The 23802-nt window shown below is 41.1% G+C and overlaps 1 protein-coding gene across 1 annotated transcript in view; it reads left to right on the forward strand.

Moving 5' to 3' along the window:
- Positions 1–3198: 3198 nt before the first annotated feature.
- ADTRP (androgen dependent TFPI regulating protein) overlaps positions 3199–23802 on the forward strand; it is an 85671-nt gene continuing 65067 nt past the window's right edge. The window contains exon 1 of the mRNA XM_014459336.2: positions 3199–3374. Within this exon, the coding sequence (XP_014314822.1) occupies positions 3333–3374 (42 nt within the window). The 5' untranslated portion in view covers positions 3199–3332. The remainder of the gene's footprint in view (positions 3375–23802) is intronic.

The following is a 23802-nucleotide window of genomic DNA, read 5'->3' on the forward strand; positions in this document are numbered from 1 at the left end:
AAGAATCCTGGGATGTTTGTCTAACCTATGGAGAGCTTAATGGGAGCCCAGCTGGCATGGCTCAGTTGTTGAGCATTGACTTATGAACTGGGAGCTCACAGTTCAATTCCCAGTAAGGACACATGCCCAGGTTGTGGCTCGATCCCCAGTGGGAGATGTGCAGGAGGCTGCCAGTCAATGATTCTCTTTCATCATTGATGTTTCTCTTTCTCTCTCTCTCTCCTTTCCTCTCTGCAATATATGTATATATTTTAAAGAGTTTAATGGGAGCAAACTAAGGAATCACTGCTCAACTTTCTACAATGCTTTATAAAGGCATGCATGGTAGAACCTGGTCTAGGGTGAGGTACAGACCATTTCTTCTGGGGGAATGAGTCATAGTGGTGTGATCAAATTAAAACTGGAGTCTCTCTGGAGAGTGGGGGGCACGTTTCTCAGATGGAGAAGACAGAATCTTGAGGATGTTATTCACGCCTCTGATTCCCAATTGTCTGTCCTCTTGTCATAGCTTACTGTAGGATTAGTTTTGTTGGATCTGAACCTGGACAGAAAGAACCTTTTCAAGCATCTTATTACAATGAATTCTAGCAAAAAAAAAAAAGCCAGGCACAATGTAAAACAGACTGGAGGCCTTATTGGAGTGAGAGATGATAATGTGATTTGTCTGTTGACATAATATAAAATTTATTTATTTATTTTTCCTTTTAAAAATTCTTAATTATGTAAGTATCTTCTGGTAAGCTTTTTTTCAAGATAGGGAAATGTTCAATGTCTCCAGATTTCTGGATAGGGCTTATATCTTACATAAATTGTGACAATGATGAAGTCTGGTCTCTTGCCCTCCATGACATAGAGTGTCTAACACGAGCTTTCTACTTGGATTGAATGGTCACCTTTTGGGGATTACTTGACCAGGAGTAGCAAACACATAGTAGGCATTCAGTAATTGTTGTTGAGTGAATAATTGCATGATTGCAATAGACATGACAAATCAATGGGATATTCCAAGTCTCCCCATCTGCCCCCAGCTCCCACCTTACACACATACCTACCATTTGAGTTGCCTTCAAGAATCCAAGAGACTATAAACTGCTCTGATCCCAGGGCATTTCAGACCAAAAGCTGAATGTTTCCTAAATCAAAACCACACAGGCTGTGTTCATTCAGTCTACTGCTTTGGAACAGTTGCTTTTCATAGCAAGACACTTAGCAGTTGTAAGTAAGAAATAGGGCTCAAGTGGAAAATATTTATAAAGGGAACAAAAGCAAATGGTGTTGTGTTTGCCAATGACATCTTAGAGAACCAGTGGGTATTAAAAGAGGGAAAACAAAGAGGCCTGATATTATAACATGCCTTTCTTTCAAGCACACACATACAACCAAAATAAGGCAAGCCCCTTTCAGGGGAAACATTTCTGGCAGAAATAATTACTCTATACTTATTGCTGCTGGAGTTGTGGCCCAACAGGGGAATAGAAGGTACAAGGCAATGAAGTAGAACTGCTGGGGGCGGGGAGGGGGGACCAACGGGCATTGAGCAATTTACAAAGAGCTCGGGTTGTTCTATCTGGAAAGAGGCGTGTATATTTTAAAATATCACATTTAATTAATTAATACTTGAAGAGAGGAATCTAATGGCTCACACCAGTGATTCCAAGGCAGTTTTTGTATGAAACAGATGAAAGGGAAAAAAACCTGATTAGGCACTGGCCTTAAGCACAGTTTCCTTGGATTTCCTTTTTTCTCTTTATCGTATAATAACATGGATGAGAATTAGTTCTGACAGTTAATCAGAGTGAGTGGCTCTTTTTTTTCTTGAGTGGTTAGCAAGTACTATGCATTGTGCCAAACACATTATAGGATATAGGAAGGGAAGAACCGATTACTTATTTCATGGCAGGCAGCGCTGTACCTCCCTTCAGGTGAGTTAGAGGGATTCTGTGGTCCTGGGGCCTGTTATGTGCTGCGGGCAGCCTCTCAGAATGTCAGAATCCAGCTCTGCTAATATGATGACTTCTCCTCCTCCCTACTGGCCCTCATGTGCCTCCCTTCCCCCCAGCCCCCAGTACCTCTCTAATGCCTCCCACTCACAGTTACTTCTGCTTTCATGGCACATTGAAAATCTGGGCTGTAAAGATGGAGTGTGGAGCTAAATTTAGGCTGTTGAATAATAAAGCAGGAAATAGCTAGAGACAGAAAAACAAAATAAAATCCAATTCTCTAAGAGAATTGCTTGGGACCTAGGGGGTTGGCTCAGAACAGGAAAGTATTGGTGTATAATGGGCAGATGTGAGTTAAGGTCATCCCAGATGAATAGGTATGTGCTTTCCTCCCCAAAGGGTGTCCTTTACTTGGTTGAAGGGAGTTAGTTTGCCTCAGCAAGAATTTTGTTTTTCTAGTATGGAATGCAAGAGAATGGTCATTGCTAAAAGGCCTGTGATGGAATGGAATGGATGCAAAGATCTTTAAGATTCTCCATGTAAAGGCTGTGCAAAGGGATATAATAATTGCCCCACCAATTAAAAATAATAGCACCATCCAAAGTGGCCAAAGGGATGGTATCTGGGCCAAATATAGCCCACAAGATTCTAAACTTGCCCTAGAGCTGGGTCTCATTTGAAATTCCAAGGAATATCCCTGAGACTACAGCTCCTGACATGTCCCCTTTAGAGGGTAGAAAACTTGGGGGAAGGGTTCTGGATAATAGGGCAACATGACAAGCCACAACCTGAAGTGTGGCAGCTCCCACTTAGCTGAGAGTAGCCCTGTCCAAGCCAATGCGGTGGTGCCCCAGTAGACTCTTGGCTGGGCACCTGGAAAGTCTCCTTTTTAAGTTGTCCTTTGAGGGAAGAGTGGACACTCATATTCTCCAGGCAAATTTTCCTCTGTTCTCTGGAGAGATTTACCTCAATAAAGCTATTTAAATAAAATAGAAAGGAAAACTGGTTCTTTGCTTCATTGATAGAAATCCACTGTGCTGCGTTCACACACCGCACCCCCACATTTTTCCTCTATGCCCTATTCCTGCACACTCCTGCCAGGCGGTTGATGCCGGTGTGGAGGGAGTGAGGCAACTCCCTCTCACCAAAAAAAAAAAAAAAAAAAAAAAGAGTGGCTCTTGCCAGCTACCACTCCCACACTTTCTGGCAGTCATGACTATCAATTCATCAGTCAGGTATGCTGCCTGCTCACCTTTGATAGCATTCTCACAGTCTGCCAGCCTGAGAGATCCTCCAAACCAAGGCTTTTTTGTTCTTTTCTTTTTCAATCAACAAAATGAATTACCACCAACAAGCAAGGGAGACCTTAGCTCTTCGTCATCCTCAGTCACAATGACCATGTTCAGGCAGAGGGTCATTCTGCAGAAACCACAGGTGAGGCCAAATCTTAAGAAAAATAGCTTGCAGGTAAGTGTCTGCTCGGCCTGATGATTACTTGGAGAAGTGGCTGTGTGGGCAGGTGAGAGGGCAATCGGGTGAGAGGGCAATGGGGTGAGAGGGCAATGAGGCTTCTGCGTCCTCATAACATGTCTGATCTCAACACAGGGGGTCTCACTCAGCAGGGCTGTGAGTCGGCATCTGAGGTTCATCACTGTGTGAAGGTGAACAACAGTTACAGAGAGGGAGTGGGTGGGCAGGGGCATAGATCTGTGTAGCTTCTCAGAATTGGAACTTGGGTTTCTGAACATGTATCCTGTGTGTCAACAGACTGTCGCTAGTGTGAAATCAGATGAAGAGGTCTAATGTCGTTTATTGCTTTGGTCAGAGAAAAAGAGGGGATGATGGGAAAACTTCCTACCCACTTGGTAAAATGGGATCCGAGAGCAGAATGCCTTTTAACCACTTCTAGTTTCCTCCAACCTCACCACTACATGGGACATCTTGTTTTCTTTTGTTCTCAAGAAATAGCCAGCTAACGGCGGGTATTTAACATCCAGATTCCTATAGTGTAAATGGTGCTTCCTGGCCCTATTAGACACTGACTATGACAATTCGGCCCTGAACAAGTTGCAGAGAGAAACTGCAGAGGAGGCAGGTTTCAGCAGGATATATTTTCCAAAGCACTGAAAGGCCCTCCCCAGTGACTTGCCCAGGTACCACTCCCCTTCTCTAATCTAGCCAAAACTTCCCTAAACTTTAAACAGTTAACGTCACTAGTATGTTAGCCAACCAATATGGGGCTCTTGCTGCCAGAGGCCCTGGTAAGATACATATGGCACCACAGGCTCAGCTGCTGAGTGACCCCTCTCTGGAAGACTCAGACCACACAATTTCAACAAAACAGAGATAAAAGCAAGCCCAGGTGTGTCCTGCCACTTGCTGCTTAGGTGTGCACACCCAGGCTGGGCTACACCCAACTCACCTATCCAGAAAAGCAGCAACGGGTCCCCAGGCACCAGCCGTTTCAACACACAGTGAATCATCGAACATTTGATGCCCTTTCCCCCATCCGTTTTCCTTTCAAAACCTAAGGTTTCTTTAAAAAATAAAAATAAAAAAACACTTAGGAGTTTAGCTGTCATTTGCTCCCCCCCCTTTTTTTATGACTGGGAAAACTTTCCTATGTCCTGAGAAAGAAAACAAACTCAGAGGAGTTAAGTCCTGCCCAGCCTGCATTATTTCCTAGCATCTCAGACATGTATATGTATTGGTGATGAAATTTCCAGCTAGGGAAGGCAGAAGGAAAAAGGGCATCCCTACACACACTACAGGCTGATGGGAAAATCACTGGCCAGTGTGTTGTGCCACTCAGTCAAGCTTAATAACTATCTGCTACCCCCATCACAGTTCTCTGGCCTCTCCGCTTACCAGGAATTAGTTGATAGATACTTGGTAAACGCTGAAAACCATCCTGACGAGAGGGGGGATGAGATTTGGTGGGGAAGCACGATAGCCCTGGAAGGAAAGCAGTAGAATGAGGCGCTGAATGTAAAGCCTCTGTAACATGGGTGCCTTGGCTGTTGGATCTTCCTATTGAGCCCAACTAGCAAATGTCAGGGATTCTGGGTCAGAAATCCCATGGATTTTATTTCAAATTATCTCCAGAATACTTTTCTCTCAGAACTGACAAGATTTCAATGAGCAGCAAATGGATTTACACTTGAGGATATGCCTTATGTGAAATCAAGAAACAAGAAACCCTCCTTTCTCACACCAGAGGGGTCTCCCTAAAGCCCTCCTGCAGCTCTGAACTTTCATAACATGGGCTGTAGGCAGCATTTTGAAGGGACCACAGTGCACAATTGTATACAATGGGTCAGATATATAAACTATGTTTAGTGCAAACATGCTCGCTAAATTACCTATGGCTTACCAAATTAATTCCTAGAAGCAGAGAAAGAAATTCAATAAGTCTAATTATGCTTATTGATTTAAGGTCATGACTCAAAACAAAGAAATGAAAATGGTGAAGGTTTAAAAATTATAATAAAACTTAATGAAGAACCTGAATTTGAAATTATGCTTTCCTTCTATATATATAGCAACTATCATTCTCTTTATCAATATCTAGGGTCCTATCTTCAGAACACTGTCTTGTGTTCATGCTGGGAAACAGACAGGTCTAGACATGATTAGGATCTGAGACACAGGCTCACCAATTTAGGGCCTATTTGCTGAGGCTTAAGAGGTTTCTAGGAAATAAATTATACATCTACCATCCCAACCCAACTATATAACTAATCTGTGACAAAGAGCAAAATGTACAGTTGGATGTCATATGATGCTAGTATTCTTTTAGTGCTCCAGTAATAAGTTTACTCGAGGACCAAGATTCACACCTGACCTAATTTTCATTGTTAACTATGCACCCAAGACATTCTGTGATCTTACTTCTGAGCAGTGGTCACCATGTAATACAGTCAAGATTGTTTTATCCAATATGAGGTTGCATTAGTGATCATTCATTCCTGCTCTCTCCTCCAGTATTCCTGGGGAGAAGAGTACAGCTCGATCATGGACTGCTTGCATGGAAGTGGGGGAAAGCTGATTCTTGACCTTTCCCCACATCTATTGAAGCAGAATCTTTTGTGGGGAGAAATCAGGAATTGTTGGGTTTTTTTTAAGAGCCCCAAGTAATTCTTATGCACAATAAAGTTTTGTACTGCCAAAAAGATTGCAAATAAATTGGTTCATAAAGGAACCAGAACTAAGACTTGACTTCATTCTCATATTTATCTCAGCAACTATAACTCTAGTCTCTACCACTATCCTTCAATGAGCCAATGACAGAAAAAGAAATGTATGAGAAGAGATTAAGTGAAAAGTAACCAAATATGAGAAATAAAAATTTAAATAATAAATGCTAGAATGATGAAATAGAGTGATTTTCAGCTCTCCTTAATGATGCAAAGACATCATTACTCATAGAGCCGTTATAACTCAGGTAACTAATATTATTGAATTACATGTGTGCATTTTTATATGGATATTGATTTAGTCAAATGAACCAGAGATGTGAGAACAGCAAAGCAAGACAAAGCAAAATAAAACAAAATAAAAAGTAACAGTGGGATTCTTCTTCAAAATGTATTATAAAAATTCTTTATTAAAATGTATGAATTGACAGTGATTATCTCTCCATACCGCATGCATCCCTCCCCAAAGTATACACACTTTAACAGTTGATAGCTCAATTTTGAAGATGAAATGTATTTAAATAAACACTGCCTTTATAATTATTCAGTGTATATATACATTTTTGGGGACAACTTATATAGGGTGTCCCAAAATTCAAGCAAGATTTGAATTTTGCGTGAGCATTAACAACAACAAGAACAAAAAATAAAAGCCTAATTTTACTTGGTTTATTGAATCAGATTCTAATATCTGTTACCCTTTGATTTCAATCCCTTCAATTTGATAAGCATTACCAAGTACCAATTATGACCCAGGAGCAGGGACAATGAAGACCAATGAGGACCACGGCTTTGTGTTTGTGCCAACAAAGCCGTGGAGGACATTTACCCGATGTGCTATTCCATACATACCCCTATACTGTATACTTTATGAATCAATAAAAAATTTACAATTTTTAATTATAAACCTGTGTTTTCTATCAAAATTACTTCTTGCGTGAATTTTGGGACACCCTATATTTTTGGTCATATATGACTTATCTTAGAAAATGTCTGTATTAATAGAGGACAATGCTTAACCTGGAGGAATTCGATGCTGGCAATGAGTTTCAGGTTCTCTGGTTGGCAAGTAGATGAGAGTTGGGGTAGAGAAGCCTTTTCCAGGAGAAGCATATCTGAATTCACCTATTGCCTTCCACTTTCCCATGAGAATCAATATATAGTCAAGTAGGTTACTGGTGGGTTCTGCAGGTAGTTTGAGGATGAGTGTCTTATGTTTTCTATATTCTTATTTTTATTGCAGTTTTAAATAGACTACCTCAGTTAAAGGATCAATCCTCTGGTCTCATCAATTCATTAATTTTTTTAAGAAAAAAATTCATTGTATTTTGCTTTGGAAGAAAAACTATCAGTTACATATCTGTCTTTGAGTTTCCTTCCCTTTTACTTGACACGGTAGCTGGAACATATCCAATTCTCACTTCCAAAAATGCCAAACGTATTTTACAAAGAGATCTGGTTTAGGGTGACCAACTGACCTACTTTGCTTGGCATGTGACAGTTTTAGCACTGAAAGTCCTGCATCCCAGGAAGCCCCTCAGTCCTGGGTCAAGTGGGACAGTTGGTCAACCAAGAGCTGCACTGCCCGACATGGTAGCCATTAGTCACATGGGACTAGTTAAATATCAATCAACTTAAATAGAATAAAAAAAATTCAGTTCCCCTGTTGTACTAGCCATATTTCAAGGGCTCAATAACTCCATATGGATAGAGGTTACCTTAATGGAAAGTACAGATATAAAAATCCCCATCATTGCAGAAAGTCTGTTGGATAGTGCTGAGCTGGAGGGTATTTCCTGCAATTACGTAGAACTAACATCTTTTAAAATAATACCCTAATCAAGTGTCACCATTTGGTTGAGCAAACTCATGTGATGGGGCCTGCTATCTCAGTGAACACAGAGTGTGCTAACTCAGCAAAGCCACAGTGAAAACTTTTGTTTTTTAGAGTTCACATTTCCTGATGCATAAGCTGCTGGAACTAGGCCCTCAACCTTTCTAGATGCCAGGAATTTATAAACATTTGTTGGTATTTAGTGGAAATGGGAACATGGGCTAAGAAACATTTGACATGAAAGCAAAAAAAAGATGATTTGACCCCTTTAAATTGCCCATAAGGCATGAGAATTGCTCTGTCTTGTTCCCATTTGGAGATTTTCTCCCTGATGCGCAGCACAGAAGAGAGGATAGCTTGATCGAGTTGAGTTACAGCTGAAGGAGGATATGCGTGAGGGAAGCCACCTTTGGAATGGGTGGGTTTAAGTCTATCATATCCTCACCCCTAGCATCAGTTGGATGAAACAACGGGGCTTCTCCTTGGAAACAGTGGCCAAGAATCATGGAGAAGGCACCAATTTGGCCACATCTCTCTTCCCTCAGGGCATAGGTAAATTAGAAACAGAAACTGCCTATAAGTTTGTGTGTGTGTTTTTATATGTATTTTTTATTGATTTCAGAGAGAAAGAAAGAGGGAGAGAGAAATAGAAACATGAATGAGAGAGAATCATTGATTGGCTGCCTCCTACACGCCCCACACTGGAGATTGAGCTGGAAACCCGGGCATGTTTGCTGCTGACCGGGAATCAAACCATGACCTCCTGGTTCATAGGTCAACACTCAACCACTGAGTCACGCTGGCCAGGCCTGCCTATGGATTTTAAGATACATTGCTATGAGATCTAATTGTGAGCACAGGGATTTATTGGCATACCTCAGAGATATTGTAGGTTTGGTTCCAGACCATCGCAATACAGTGAACAGTGCAATAAAGTCACACAGATTTTTTTGTTTTGTTTTCCAGTGCATATCAAAGTTATGTTTCAATGTGGAATAGCATTAGGTCTAAAAAATTTACAGACCTTAATTAAAAAAATACTTGATTGCTAAAAAATGCTAACCATCTTTTAAACCTTCAGAGAATCATAATTTGTTTGTTGGTGGAGGGTCTTGCCTCGATTTTGATGAAACTCAATATCTGGAAAGCTCGATAAAGAAAGCACAATAAGTGAGGCATGGCTGTATTTGTTTTAGAAAATGTTATTTAGAATCTACTAAGTTCCTACTCTTGAGCCATTCACAGTCCAGTGGGGGAGTCTAACATGTTCACTGGCTTTAAAGATATAATGTAACAAATGATTATTTGTTAAGACAGTGATGATGATGATGACAATGCCTAACATTTATTGGAAGCTTTCCTGATGGCAAGCTCTATTGCCAAGTGCTTTACATAAAAAAACTACAAGAAAACACTTTGGGAATATAGATGCTAAAAAGATCGTCAGGTGAAAATATAGCACATTAATTTTCAAAATTTCCAAGAAATTTCACATATAAACAAAGCAAAACTCTCATAAGTTATTTAGTGAGATACCATAGTAGAGCAATTTAGATATTGGATTTTATTTGTAATAATTTTCTTTTATATTGGAAACATTTTAGATTTATGGAGTAGTTGCAAAGCATGTACATAGAGTCTCATATGATAATGGGTTTCTAGGTCAGAGAGCAATGGCTTCAAGTCCCAGTTCTGTTATTTATTATTGTGTCCTTGGACAAGTTATTTAGCCACTCATATCCTCAAATGTGGCTTCTTAAATTGAAAAATGGCACAATACAATGGGGGAAAAGGAGACATATGTAATACTTTCAACAATAAAGAATTTAAAAAAAGAAAAATGGCACAATAATACTGCTTTAGAAAATCATATGTTAAAATAGTTTAAAGTGGCCAATATATAATGATTATAGTTTTAGCTCTTCAAAGGATAAGTTCCATGTCCTCCCTTATCCTGCTGCTTTTCTCAGGCAGTGGAGGAAGCTCTCTTCTAACCTCCACCCAGGCTCAGTTCGCACCAAGCCAAATGGACCCATCATCTTTTTGTGTCACATTATCAACAAGTCTCTTCCCACCTAAAGAAATGGAGGGAAGATGTAATGGGTATACTCATTGTCTTACTATAGATCAGCGATTTTCAACCTTTTTCATCTCATGGCACACATAAATTAATTACTAAAATTCTGTGGCACACCAAAAAATGTACTTTTTGCTGATCTGACAAAAAATAGATATAATTTTGATTCATTCACATCAAATGGTTATTGTTATGTTGGCTGTTGTCATTTTTTTCATTTGACAACCTAGAGAGAAAAAGGTCCGTGCCCTGACTAAATAGTCAGGTACTGCATGTTTTAAAAATTCTTGCCACACACCACTGTGCCACAGCACACAGGTTGAAAATCACTGTCTTGGACTGTTCAGGCTGCTGTAACAAAAGACCATAGACTGGGTTCTTAAGCAACATAAACACATTTCTCACAGGTTTGGGGCAGGAAGTCCAAGATTGAGGTACCAGCAGATCCAGTGTTTGGTAAGGGCCCACCTCCTCGTTTGTAGATGGCCATCTTATGTGAAGAGCAGAGAGAGGAAGCAAACTCTGTCATGCATCTTCTTATAAGAGCACTAGTCCCATCTCGAGGGCTTTGCCCTCATGACCTAATTACCTCCCCAAAGCCCCCTTATCCAAATACCATCAAACTGTAGATTAGGGTTTCCACATGTGAATTTTGAGAGGAACAAACATTTAGTCCACAGCACCCATCCAGGATAGGAAGTTGAAACATTCTGCCCGGGTGTGTTCAGTGTGGGTTCACTGAGAGGGCTCCCTGAGCACCCTCTTAGCGCTCTGAGCATGGGTATAAGGACTCCCGCTCTGTGGACCCGGTGAACAGTTCACAACTCAGCCTCCCATGTCTTTCTGCTGAACTGGGGATGGCACTCAAAGGCCCGGGAAACTGGGGGATCAAGCAACTTCTTCCCTTTCTATGATCTCTGAGGTACTGAGGGCTGTTTCTCTACTTCTCAAACACAGAAAACTCCCAGGATTCACCAGGCCTCTGCATGGCCCATTTGGGCCTAGCACACTCACTTCCATCTTCAACTAACAGTCACTCCTATGATATGATTTCTTAAGAAGGAAATACTTCTAACTATACAGTATTTGGGCAATGGATTCCAAAGCAGTTTTCTGGCTTCGTAATTTGGCAAACAGTTGAGCACACTTGAATTTTTCTATACTTCTCTCTGCTACCTAGGAGACATTTATAATTATCGCTTACTATCCCCCTTCATTAAAACAAACTCAAATTGAGTGTTTTCATTTATCTAACTCCCTTGTCTACATGAACTTGCCCCTCTGTTCTCTCTCTCTCTCTTCTCTCTCTCTTCTCTCTTTTTCTCTTTTTCTCTCTTTCAGAGAGAGGTGATGATAACTTTTAAACCTTAGACTGTAGGTCAATTTCAGTTGTTCTTTTCAATTCCTAAGAAACTTATCAGGGGCATTGGGAAATTCTGGTTCATTATAGTCTTAATGGAAAGCCCCAGGTCAAGAGTTACAACATTTTTCCAGTTTAAAAGCTAATGCTGATCTTAAGACGACTCTGTAATATGTCTGAGAATTATTCTTATCAAATGTTTTCTGGAAAGAATTCAGGCTTGCAGTGGAGAGCCTATTGATAGATTTAGCACTTCTACTATGCCACTCACTAAAGACACGCTGCAAAAGTTATTCCTGCAAACACACTTCCTAGTGGCGAGATACTACTTGTGCCCCAGATGGGCATTCTGATCAGGTGATGACCATGAAGACAGACATTCTCCCAGTACCTTCGCTATCATAAAACCTAATGCTTATTGAGCACTTACTATCGTAAGGGCTTTATCCTTGGCATTCCGCATGTACTGTTTTGTTCAGCCTGCATAGCGACACTATGAGTTGGGCACTGTTATTGTCCTCATTTTACAGTTGAAGAAACTGAGACATGGAGAGTTTTATTTGCTTGCCCATCGTCACACAGGTAGGAAGAAGTGAAACCAGAGCTGAACTAGGGCACACCGACCTTAGAGCCCACACACGTGGCCACTGTGTAAAAATGTTTTACCTCACTTCACGTTGGAGTCCATGCTTTGTTAGAAGCCAACATTTAACTGCAGGCTGGGAGCCTCGTCAAAACAACAGAAAGCAAATTGAGAGCCACTCAAATCATCCAGCAGCTTGCAAACATTTCCTCAGTCATCCTCTTACTCCCAGTGTCCCCACAGTTATGTCACTGATGGTAGACCAACAACAATGTCGGGGCTGAGGGCTGCATTGTCCTACTTGGCCACTTCGCTCAGTGGCTTTGAGGCCCAGTGTGCTCTCTTTTCGCTCCTGAGCCAGGGCTTACTTTGAAAGTTAAAGCCAGATTGATGGAACACTAGTTCAACTAAAGAGCCAAAAACTACATAAAAACTGTTTTATGTTATTACAACTGTGGGGGAGGGTGTTTTTAGGCCTGTAGTGCAGAAATCATTGTTTCCAGAACAGGCTGGGGGCGGGGGGGGGTGGGGGGGGATCAGTTCTCTCACACAGTTAAGTTCATTGACAAAGAGGTTTCATGGTTTGAGAACAATCTTGAGGTCAAGTGGGTAAGCTTCATAGAGTCCCTATGTAGGCCTTTTCTGAATCATTTTAACTTGTCTGCCTCTGTATCTTGGAAGGTGAACACAGAAGGGGAAATGTCAGACTATCATGAAAAAAAGAAGTTTTGACATCTTTGAAGAGTAGTATACAAAGGGTTGGTACTGGAGTAGAGGGTCAGGAGGAGACATTTCTTCTAACCAGCTGATAATCGGCTGTACTTCTGTCTCCAGGAGCTCACAACCTGTAAAGCATTCTTATCCTAAGCAGGCCAAGGTTCAAAGAAGTTGAGTTTGTTGAAAGTACAAAGAGAGAAAAGCTGATTTTATTCTGCATTGGCATGTGATTTATTTTAGGCCACAACAAAAACTGGAATCACTTCGAGTAGCCCCAAACAGCATGAATGTTGTAGAGGGGATTGTTGGAAAATGCTTAGTGATCATGGATACTCCTCAACCATGGAGATAAGGGAAGTAATTCCAGGTGAATAATTAATATACACTAATTTAGATTTGCTTGGTAGGCAGAAATGCCAAGGAAGCCAACACATTTGACCTTAAACTTCAAAGTAGACAAAGGTACTGAGAAGTTTTGTTTCATTTTCATATAATTTGAGAATATCATTTTTATTCAGAGGGCAGTAAACAATTAACCAAAACAACTCCTTTTGACCAAATAAGTCAACTCTGTAATGAACAATCTCAAGCTTCTGCTACTGCTTCTTCTTCTTCTTCTTTTTTTAAGTTAAGGGGATTTTTTATTTAAAGCCCAGCAAACTTTTCCTTGCTTTTATGAAACACTGCCCTATGTTTCCAAGCAGAAAAGCAAACACTTTCAAAGGTCATGTGATGCAATTCTAGAAATGTAGAAATAAGAAAACCAACTAACAAGCAAAAAGGATGTATCTGATAAAAATCTTTGGCAGATGTCTTAAAGCAGAATCCATAAATATGCATGCATATATGTGTAATACTAAGAGGATTTCACCTTGAAAGTTGATAGCTGGAATTCCTTAATAAAGACCACTTGTTTGACAAGGGCTCAATTAGTCTCTGAGCTGGGTTACACAGGAAATCAAATTCTGTTCCATTATAGGAGCCCTTCTCAGTAACCTCTCTGAGTACACATATGGGCAGAGGTGGAAAGAGGCAAATAAAGCCTTTTTCTCTTCCAAGACCAAAGAAGTTGGTGCATGTAAACACAGATTAAAGTGCTTCCATAAGGCTTTGGGGGAAGAATACATCCCCCTCTCCCCACAGGATCATGGCCTGTCCTACAGAAGGGGCACTGAATTCTTCTGGTTTCTATTGAGCAATTGGGGATGATTTCCTTCTCAGAAGATGGGGAAAATGGTACTAGTGCCTCAGAAGGATCATATTATGTACTACTTTTTATAATCAGGGCAAAAAAATGTAGCTGCCCATACAACAGCAAGATGCTTATCACCTGTATGAAAAGTATGGTCACTGGTGCATGCAGCATCCAGGATTGTGAGAGGGATGTACGACTGCTTGTTTAGGCCCGACATCCCCCTAAGGGTCCTGGATTGTGAGAGGGTGCAGGCCAGGCTGAGGGGATCCCCCCCCCCAACTCCCCATGCATGAATTTCATGCACCGGGCCTCTAGTACCAATTAAAAGACAGATATGGGCATAGTGAATTTAAAAAAGCAACATACCCAACTATATTGTTTACCAAACACTCACTTTAATGTCAATGATATAGGTAGCTTGACAGTAAAAAGATGAAAATACATACCAATAAACATAGAAGGAATAGCAATATAAATATCAGGTAAAGTAAACTTTATCTGAGCAAAGAAAGTTAACAGAGACAAAGAGAGACATTACATAATGATACAAAGACTCATCAATAGGAAAACAGAGCAATCCTAAAGATATTGCACCAAACAATAGAGTCTCAAATGCACAAAGCAAAAACTGATGGAGCTGAAAGGAGAAATAGACAAATTCATAATTATTAGGGGTTGCAACAGCCCCTTTCCAGCAAATGAAACAATTATTAGATAGAAGATCAGCAAACAGAGTGCAGTTCATGTATATGAGTACCCATGACTCAGACGTGTCTCTATAGACTGCTAAAACAAGGTAATCAGAGCTTAACTGCTGTTGTACTTGTAGTGAATTTCCCAGGAAAGCAGGAATTCACATGAGACACTCAAAACTTGAAAATGAATGTGCTTATGATCAGCATTGAATATGTTTCTTAATCTTGCTGATTAATTCAATATATAAAAATCTATATTAAATATCTAAGTTTTCTTGTGAGAAAATGTATGCATTTCTGTAAACAGGATATTTGCAAAATAGTGAAATTTGAGAGTGTAAAAAAGGTGTTCCTTTTTAATTAGATAGTTTCTCTTTAATAACATCATCAGACCTCACATAATCAAGTAACATGCAAGAGAAATTCACTTGAAAATTCTAGAATTTGGGTACAAAACAAAGTAATTCAAGAAACAGTGGAAGACTCCTGTACTGGTTGTTAGTTAAGAGACCTGTATTCTGGTCATTACTCCCCCATAGTTGTGAAACTTTGAGAAAGTCCCTTAACCTCTCTGAGCTTTCATTTTCTCACCTGAAAGATAAAAACATTGAATCAACTGTCCTCAAATGGATCTTTACAGCTCTAAACTTTTAAAATAACGTGAGTCAATTTCATGCTTGTAAACAGGAAGCATTCTTTAGGCTCCCAACTGAAAATCTACCTTCAAAACTATCAACAGAGAACATCTAAGTGAATCTGAGAAGATCACAGAACACTGCATTTCATTGTAAAAGCAAAGCTAGAGATCAAGGAGTAAGGCAGTTCTGAATCAGGTTTCCCAATGCAACAGACAAAGTAAAGTGGTGGGCCAAGAAAGTTCTCACAGAAAAAAAAAAAAGGTTCCAGTGCCTTTCAGAGTTGGTTTGGTTGGTGACTGAAAACCAAAACATGTTCTCATCAAACAGACTTCAGATGGGGGCCTTTAATAAATGTTCTAGTTTTTAAAAAGAAGGTCACTCACAGTGACCTCTGGGAAAAACAAATATTCTTCAATGTGGTATAATGGGTGAGCTTCATCCTCAGTTCTCAGCTGCATGTACAGCAAATGGACAGGGACTTCTAGGGATGCAAAGTCCACTGGAAGGAAGATCCCAGTCTCCCTTCACCTTGGTTTCAACGGGGCAACACACATATTTAATTATTTCCAGCATCACCCACTTTTTATCAGGGAGAGGGCTTTAGAAGACAGGGTGATATTGGCTCAGAGGCAGTAGGGGCTCCAGGGAAATACAAGCAGCACTGCATGCATGAGGAATAATAGGAATCCCAAGGGTTAGAGATCCTGGCTTCAGGAAACAATCAGCACTCCAGAATCCCTGGGCCCCATTTCACTTGAGGAAACTAACACCCCAATGAGGCTGAGAGTTGACAAGTCCAAGGTTACACAGTAGATTCCAGCCCAGGTTTGATCCCCTGCTCTTTGTACCTCATCACTCTGTGACTGGCCTAGGAATGACTTATAATCCCTATCAGTCAAAAGTGTTATGTTTGCTAGTGGCCTTGAACACTTCGCTCAGAGGGATTACTTTAATCCTCCTCTCCTCTTACATGGTGTCTGAAGTTTCCCATGATTTACTCAGTGCATTCATCTTTAACTCAAACTTCTGTATATTCAGAATGACAGAATAATGTGCAGGATAATTTAGGTTCCATTAGTACATTATACATGCCTCTATTATAGTACTTATCACATCCTGCTGTAATTTTTTGTTTATGTATCTGTCTCTGCAATTTGACTATGAGTTCCTCCAGGGTTTAGGCTATGTCTTACTCATCTTAGTATTCTACCTGCTTCCCAGAACCCAGCAGCTAAACATTTTGAGAATAGTAGATTTTACATGAATGAGCCGGTGTTATAGTAAGGCTCTATAGACAAGTATGCCTGATATGCACATATTCATTTATTTAATAGACATTTATTAATTTCTTATTGTGCGCCCAGCACTATGCTAAGCTCTAGGAATCTAAACACACCCACTTTAAGCCCTGGGAGATAACGGCACATTAAGAGATTAATTGCTAATTGTTATAGACTAGATGTTTTTCTTTCTCCAAAATTCATATCTTGAAATCATAACTGCCAAAGTAATGGTATTAGGAGGTTAGACTTTTGAAAGATGATTAGATCATGAGGGTGGAGCCCCCATGAATAGGATTAGTGCCTTTACAAAAGAAATGCCAAAGAGATCCTCAGCTCCTTCTGATATGTAAGGACACAGGGAGAAGACAACTGTCAAAGAAGTGAGCTCTCACTAGACACCGAATCTGCTGGTGCCTGGATCTTGGACTTCCCAGCCTCCCGAACTGTGAGAAATAATAAGTTTTTGTTGTTCATACCCAATGTATGGTATTTTTGTTATAGCACCCCAAGTGGACTAATACACTAATTAATTATCATGCAATTTACATATGCACAAGGTATTAAGAAAGATTAGAAGGGGTTATTTAATATGGCCTGGTTGAGGAGAGGCTTATGTAAGAGTTCCTAGAGAAGAAAACTGCTGAGTTGCATTTTGGAGGATGGATATGAGAGAATCAGTCAAAGTTATGTTGAAAGAAGGCATCAGGAAGAGTAGAAAGTGGGAATAAAGGCATTGGGACATGACACAGTGAGGTGTGGGTGGAAACCTCTGCCAATTTGGTGGTGTTGGAGGAACATCAAGTGTGAGGTGAGATGAGGCTGGAAAGAGTAACAAAGCCATAGAGAAGTGGGAAGTTTTATTAAAAGCTATGGAACTTGGATGTTATGTTGCAGGTGATATTGATTCAGTAAAGGGACTTAAGCTGGGGAGGGATGTGGTAAGATTAGAACTCCTGATAAAATTCTCCCTGGCCTTGTGAAGAACAGAGTTGGGGAATAAGACTGGAATCAGGAAAACCAATTAGAAGATAGCTGCTGTAGCACTGGAAAGAAATAAAGAAAAGTTGAACTAGGACAGTTGTAGAAGGGATGAAAAGAAGAAGACTGATTTGAGCTTGTTTGGGAGATGAACTTGGCAAAATTTGGTCGTTAATTGGAATTGGGGTGAGAGAGGAGGCAAGGAAGATAAGAGGTTAATGAGGGCATTCTCAGAAGACAGAATAAAAAGCCCAAGTTTGGGGAAATGCAGTGAGTTTATTTTAGACGTCTTGAGTTTGAGGTATAACCGGCACATTCAGGAGATGTCCAAAAGTAGTTGGGTATGTTTGAAGTTTTATGGGGATGAAGAGAAGACTGGGACCAGAGGTATATAATTTGTGGTCACAAACTGTAAAGTAGTGGTAGAAGCTAATAGTTGGCAAAATCACCAGGATAAGTATGTTGTGTGAAATGGGCAGTGGCTGGCCCAGCTCCCTGGGAAACAGAACATGTAAGGAGCTAGTAAAAAAGAAGAAAAAAAAAAGGACAATCAGAGCATGTAGCATGTTAGGAGTGTTGGGAGGACCAGTCCTGCTCACAGGTGGCTTCCTCAGGGCCAGCTTTTCCCTGACCTCTTGTCTACCCCAAGTCTAGTACTATATTATCCCTTTAATAAGTCCTCTGTGTTTGCCCTTCACAAAAGCTACTATAATTATAAATTATACCCAATTGTGTTATTATTTAATTTCTAGATCTTCTGTTAAAATATGAGTTCCATGAGAGCAGGGATTGGAGTTCTTATTCCCTAGGGAATCCCCAGAGCCTTCATTGCTCAATAAGTATTTGTGAAATTAAAAAAATTGTTTTCCAGCCTTGGTTGGGTGACTCAGTTGGAACATCGTCCCATACGCCAACAGGTTGAGGGTTCCATTCCCAGTCAGGGCACATACTGTTGTGGCAGAATGCACGGGAGAACCAGCAGCCAGCACTCTGTGGGAGGAAAGTTTAACCTTTATTTCGCAGATCTGTTAGTCCAGGGGAGTTTCGGATCTAAAGCCTGAACTGAACTCATGGGAAGGCTCTGACCTATATACCTCCTCCTGTGGTGGGCCCCTGAGGGGCCCCGCAGCTCTGCCCCAGTCAGTTTTGGCGGGGCCTTGGGGTTAGGCTCTGCAGCTCCACCCAAGTCAGTCAGAGTGGGCAAGTAAGACTACAGATTTAACCAGATACTGAACTAGGTTGCAAGCCTCCCCACTCCCCCATTTTCCTTTTCACATACTTCTTTTACATTGGAGGGTATAGTATATTTAACACAGTAAATAGGAATGTTTACAACAAGCTCATGTGCTCCCTTCAGTCTGGTTAAACCTCCAGGGGTCTAAAATAATCCAGAGGATTATTCTGACATTTCAAAGGTGTGTTAACCTAGATGCACAAAACAATGGAAAGGCTGCTTAAGGCAAAAATAAAACTCTTACTAAGGAAGTTATAGTCAACCATGACCTGCCCAAGAAGGAATTTATAATCAGATCACCCTGTGAAGTTACTTTTGGCCACTGCTGAGCTTCTCTGATTTATTACATAGTCCTCTTTTTGTTCATACAGTCAACAGCAGACTACATATACAATGGTGGTCCTATAGGATTAAAATCGAGCTGAAAAATTCTCATCACCTAGTAATGTCATGGCCGTAATGCACACCATAAAGTCACACCGTAATGCAATATACAAATTGCCTACAGTATTCAGTATAGTAACACGCAGTACAGGTTTGGATCTTAGGAGATGCAAGGGAACGGAATTCATCATCCCAAAATATGTCTATTTGGCGTAAAGATTATTTTAGGCTGGTTAATTTAAAAAAAGAGCAGACATGGGAGAAACTGAAAATGTAATAGAGGTTACCCTTTGTAAGATATGAGAGGAATTACCTTATCTCTAGAAACTCTTACCAAAGCAGAAGACAACTTCCAGTTAAATCTGCGTAACAACCTTACCCTTTCTTGCTGTGCTTTTCCTGGTAACCTCCCTTCACTGACTCCCTACGCCCCCAGCATCTTTTGTCTTCAGCTGGAGATGTTATTTAAGGTGTTGGCTTTAGTCATTTTGGCAAGTTACTCAGCTTTCCTGGGTCTTTCCATGTTTACAGGACATAAATATTATGTTACACGTGCTATTAGACTTTCGTTTTTTTCTCCCGTTAACCTGTGTTTTATTTCAAGGATAACTTAACCAAGAACCCAGAAGGGAAAATTATTTTTCCTCCCTTACAGAGAAATAGGCTGTACTGTAACGCCTCGGTGTGTAGTAGGCTATATCATCTAGATTTGTGTTAAGTGCACTCTGATGTTTGCACAACAACGAAATTGCCTGGCACATTTTTCAGAATGTATTCCATTGTTAAGCAGTGCATGACTGTTTATATTATGTTACATCATTTATTAAAATGCTAAAAATTGAATTTCAATGTTAAATGCCAAACTTCTTACAAATAAATTTAAATAATTTTATCAATATTTATGAAAGGCCTCATCTGTGAGCACTGAGGCTAATGCAGGAAAAAAATTCCAGATGTTAAAAGGTCCTTCTCCAGGTTTGAACAGACACATTTCAGAGATTTGGGTCTTTTCCTCTTTTCCTACTTGTGCCTCAAATCCTTACCCATCTGCAGACTTATACTTGAGATGTTTGTATAAAGGAGTACAATCCCTACATCTACAGTAGTATTTACCATGATAATGCCCTGGGAGACGTAGCACAACAATTCATATGTGCACCAAGTTACAAAACATGTTACAGAGAATTTTCTGATGGGAGAGGAAGAGAATTTAAGGGGTAAGCAGAGAGTGGATAAATGCAAAGGAAGCCTGAGGGTGTGCAGAGCAAACATTGTTTCTTTAGGGTCAGACACCCCCGTTGAAGTGCAGATTGCAGCTCTGCCTCTTAAGTTTCTGCATGCTCTATTTTAGGGCCTGGGCTTCAAGTTCCCATCTGAAAATGAGGATCATAATTGTTCTAGAATAGTAAGAAACTAGGAAAATTCCAGGACAAGCAGAATAGGGAAACTAAGACAGAGAGTTAAACAGCATTTTGTAGTCACCTAGTAAATCCTATCTTCCCTAAACCAAGGGCACTTGAGAGTAAATGGTTTGCATTTCTCTTCCCCAACCAGAGGGTAAATAGCTAAACACAAAGAGAGACAAGTAACAGAAATTCAATTAGGTGCCATTTGCCAACCACACCCAAGGACAGATAAATTAAGAAAATAAATCTCATTTTGGTACATCAGCATAAAGCTGATGAATATTCTACTGCTTCACCCTTTAGATCTGCCCTAAACACCCTGCAAATGAAGGTCCCAAGGTGTTCCCTCGCTCTTTCTCCTGGGAGCACTCCCATTCCATCCCCTTCCTTCTGTCCTTTCCCCACGGCCTGCATCCCCAGCCTCTAAGGGACCCCATGAGACTTGCAACCAGGGGAGCAATGGGCAGCAGCAGCTGGTCCCGGACTCACCCCCTGGACCTGTCTCCAAGGCCCCCTGTTCTCTCACTTCCCAGTGAGGTAAGGCAGGCCAGCCTAGGCTCTCCTCTTGCTTCTATGCCCTTCCTTGTTTCACTGTCCTAAGTATATTTTTGCTGCGGTCAATAAATTCTTGCTTGCTTTTCTACACTTTGTCTCTTGATTGAAATATTTCCCTCAAGAAGTCAGGAACTGAGGGTTCCTTGTCTTGCCGATAACAATAATAGTACTTAATTCATAGTCGTGTTTAGAGGGTAAATGAATTAGCGTGTGTGTAAAGCACTTGGAACAATGCCTGTCATGTAATAAGTACTGGAAAATTATTAGATGCTATTGTTGAGAAGGTTAACTTGAAGTGCAGGCAGATAAGGCTGTAACGCCCTGGACGCAAGCCGCTGTCACAAAGAACCAAGAGACGCTTCTCATGCAAAAAGCAAAGGGTTTATTGATGCTAGCATGCTGGGACTCACAGCCTACTCTGAGCACAGAGCAGTGTCTGTGAGCCCCGACTAAGAGTTTAAGCATATCTTATATATCTTTCAGTGGGGAGGGGGTTGGAGTAAGGGGAGGAGAAAGGACTGTGCTCTGCCGATTGGCCAGGCGCAAGTCGATGTCTTGTTCCTGGGTGTGGCTAGCAGAGTCTTAGACTTCCGGGAAGACGCACGTGGCCAAGGTAAGATGGAGGACGTAGCCCTTACCCTGGGGCAAGGTGGAGGGCCTAGCCCTCGCCCTTTCATTCCCCCCTTTGTCTTGGAACTTCCGGCTCAATCATGAGACGGACTGAATTTTTATTTCACCGTTGTTAGAGGCTTCTACTGGGTATATAACAACTTTTATTGAAATAGGATTTTTCTTCTTAAAATTCCTCCATGGCTATCAAAAAGCCAAATCAAGATTAATTTATTTACTGTCCTGATGTTTGCATAAACACAACAAGAATGGTAACTGACTACCTTTGCTGGAATCTCATGGTTGAATCTTAACGTGCCCCGTAGGGCCAGGAAGCCACGCCATCCAGCTGCCATCAGGCCTGCCTGCAGTATCTGCTGCGTTAGGTGAATCCCTCACCTGTAGCAACTCCACCTGAGCCCACGCTCCAGGCTTTAAGCCCATCTCGGTAGCCCCCCTACTTGTTGCGGCCCTGAGTGTGTGGGAGTTCCGCAGGAATGTAGAGGCATCCCTACTGCTCCCCTTCTACTCTTACCAACCGCCAGTGATGGTAGGGCATCGGCCTGACGCTCTAGCGCCAGCTATTTTCAGGGCTTCCAAGCAGGATACTAGGCTTTCTCTGTGGCACTTTTACTGGCTTCAAGTCTTCAGAGCTTAGACAGGGTTCCTTAAAACATGATACTCCAGTCAAAGTTTCTGGTTAATAAAACCACTATTGGAAACCAGTCTTATTGAATTTATGCAAAGAAATGTATTGCCATGTTAGCATTGCCAAATTTCGGAGGAATTACATAAGAAGAAAGACATACTGATCTACTCTAAGATTTTCTGACTTTTCTTGCCAATTCCTTTTAATAAAACAATAATTGTTGGCATTAAAATTTTTTCTATGCATAAACAGGCCTTTTTTTAGCTTTACAAAGGCCTGCAAGACAGTATTACGGGCTGCCAACTGTTAGCTGTCTCTCAACAGAGACCAAAACCTGATGGGCACTGTTCCTTGCCTAGTTGAGCACCTGCCCTCTTGGCAGCTGGCCATTCTTTACTTTTGGGGGTCATCCTACACAGTTCTCTTTTAGGATAACCAATATATATTCAAACCTGCAAAAGAATCAAAGGTCAATATAAACATGATATTGGCATCATGGCCGCTTTAGGCCTTTTTATAAATTGTCCTTGTCTCTTTGGAGCCATGTCCATGAAGATGCAGGCATCATCTAAGTCTATTGTGGGGGCTTCTGGAGACAGGAGTGATCGCGAGTCATGTTACCAGCATCAGGCAGGTGGAGCACGCCGTAGCTTGGTTGCGTTGATCTCGATCGACGCTCCATTTGGTGATGAAGTCTTTTTGGACCATGGATGGGTCCGCTGACCGGACGTAGATGTGATGGACCCAGGTCTCGACGTCGTCGTCAGCACCACGGAGTAGGGTGTGGGGACCTTTCCATCGAGGCTCTAGGTGGTGCCTTTTGCCTGGGTGGCGCCAAGGCGCAGCCAAATGTCCTCGTGCGCCCTCTGGAGCCCTCTCAAGGAAAGAGACAATTCTTGCAGCAAGAAAGTCAGTACATTTGACCAGATTTATTCCCGCCTATCTTTACAGATTCCAAGGCCCATTGTCTTCCTTAATTAGTACTGGCCTGTATTATCTAATTCAGCACAGGCAGGGGGAAGGGCCCATTAAATCTCTCTGCTCTGAGGAGCTCTGAGCCCCACCCTTGAATGTCCTAATCAGACTAGAAAAGCTACAAATACCTTTTAAATTTACCCCAGAATTCTAAAATTTCAACCCAACACAGAAATATCACAGAACAAATCAAAGTCCCTAGTACACAAACATAGACAGAAATTTTTACTAGTTAGGCGGGCAGATTCCACCTCTGACAGAGAGCAAGTGCCCTTGGGAAAAGGTATTTTGCTTTTGGTCAGAGCATTCAACCTGAAATTAAACATTTTTTTCACAGACTTCTACACTTACATGAAAATAATTATATCTAAGTAGACATACAAATATCAAATAAACATCTACACTTACACCCTTTCAGTGAACAAATACTTTTACAGTCTTGGGATCTTGAGCAGATAACAGAAACACTGCCCAAGTCCTGATGGGGGCCTGAC

Source organism: Myotis lucifugus, unplaced genomic scaffold (assembly GCF_000147115.1).
Source record: "Myotis lucifugus unplaced genomic scaffold, Myoluc2.0 scaffold_107, whole genome shotgun sequence".
Lineage (NCBI taxonomy): Eukaryota > Metazoa > Chordata > Mammalia > Chiroptera > Vespertilionidae > Myotis > Myotis lucifugus.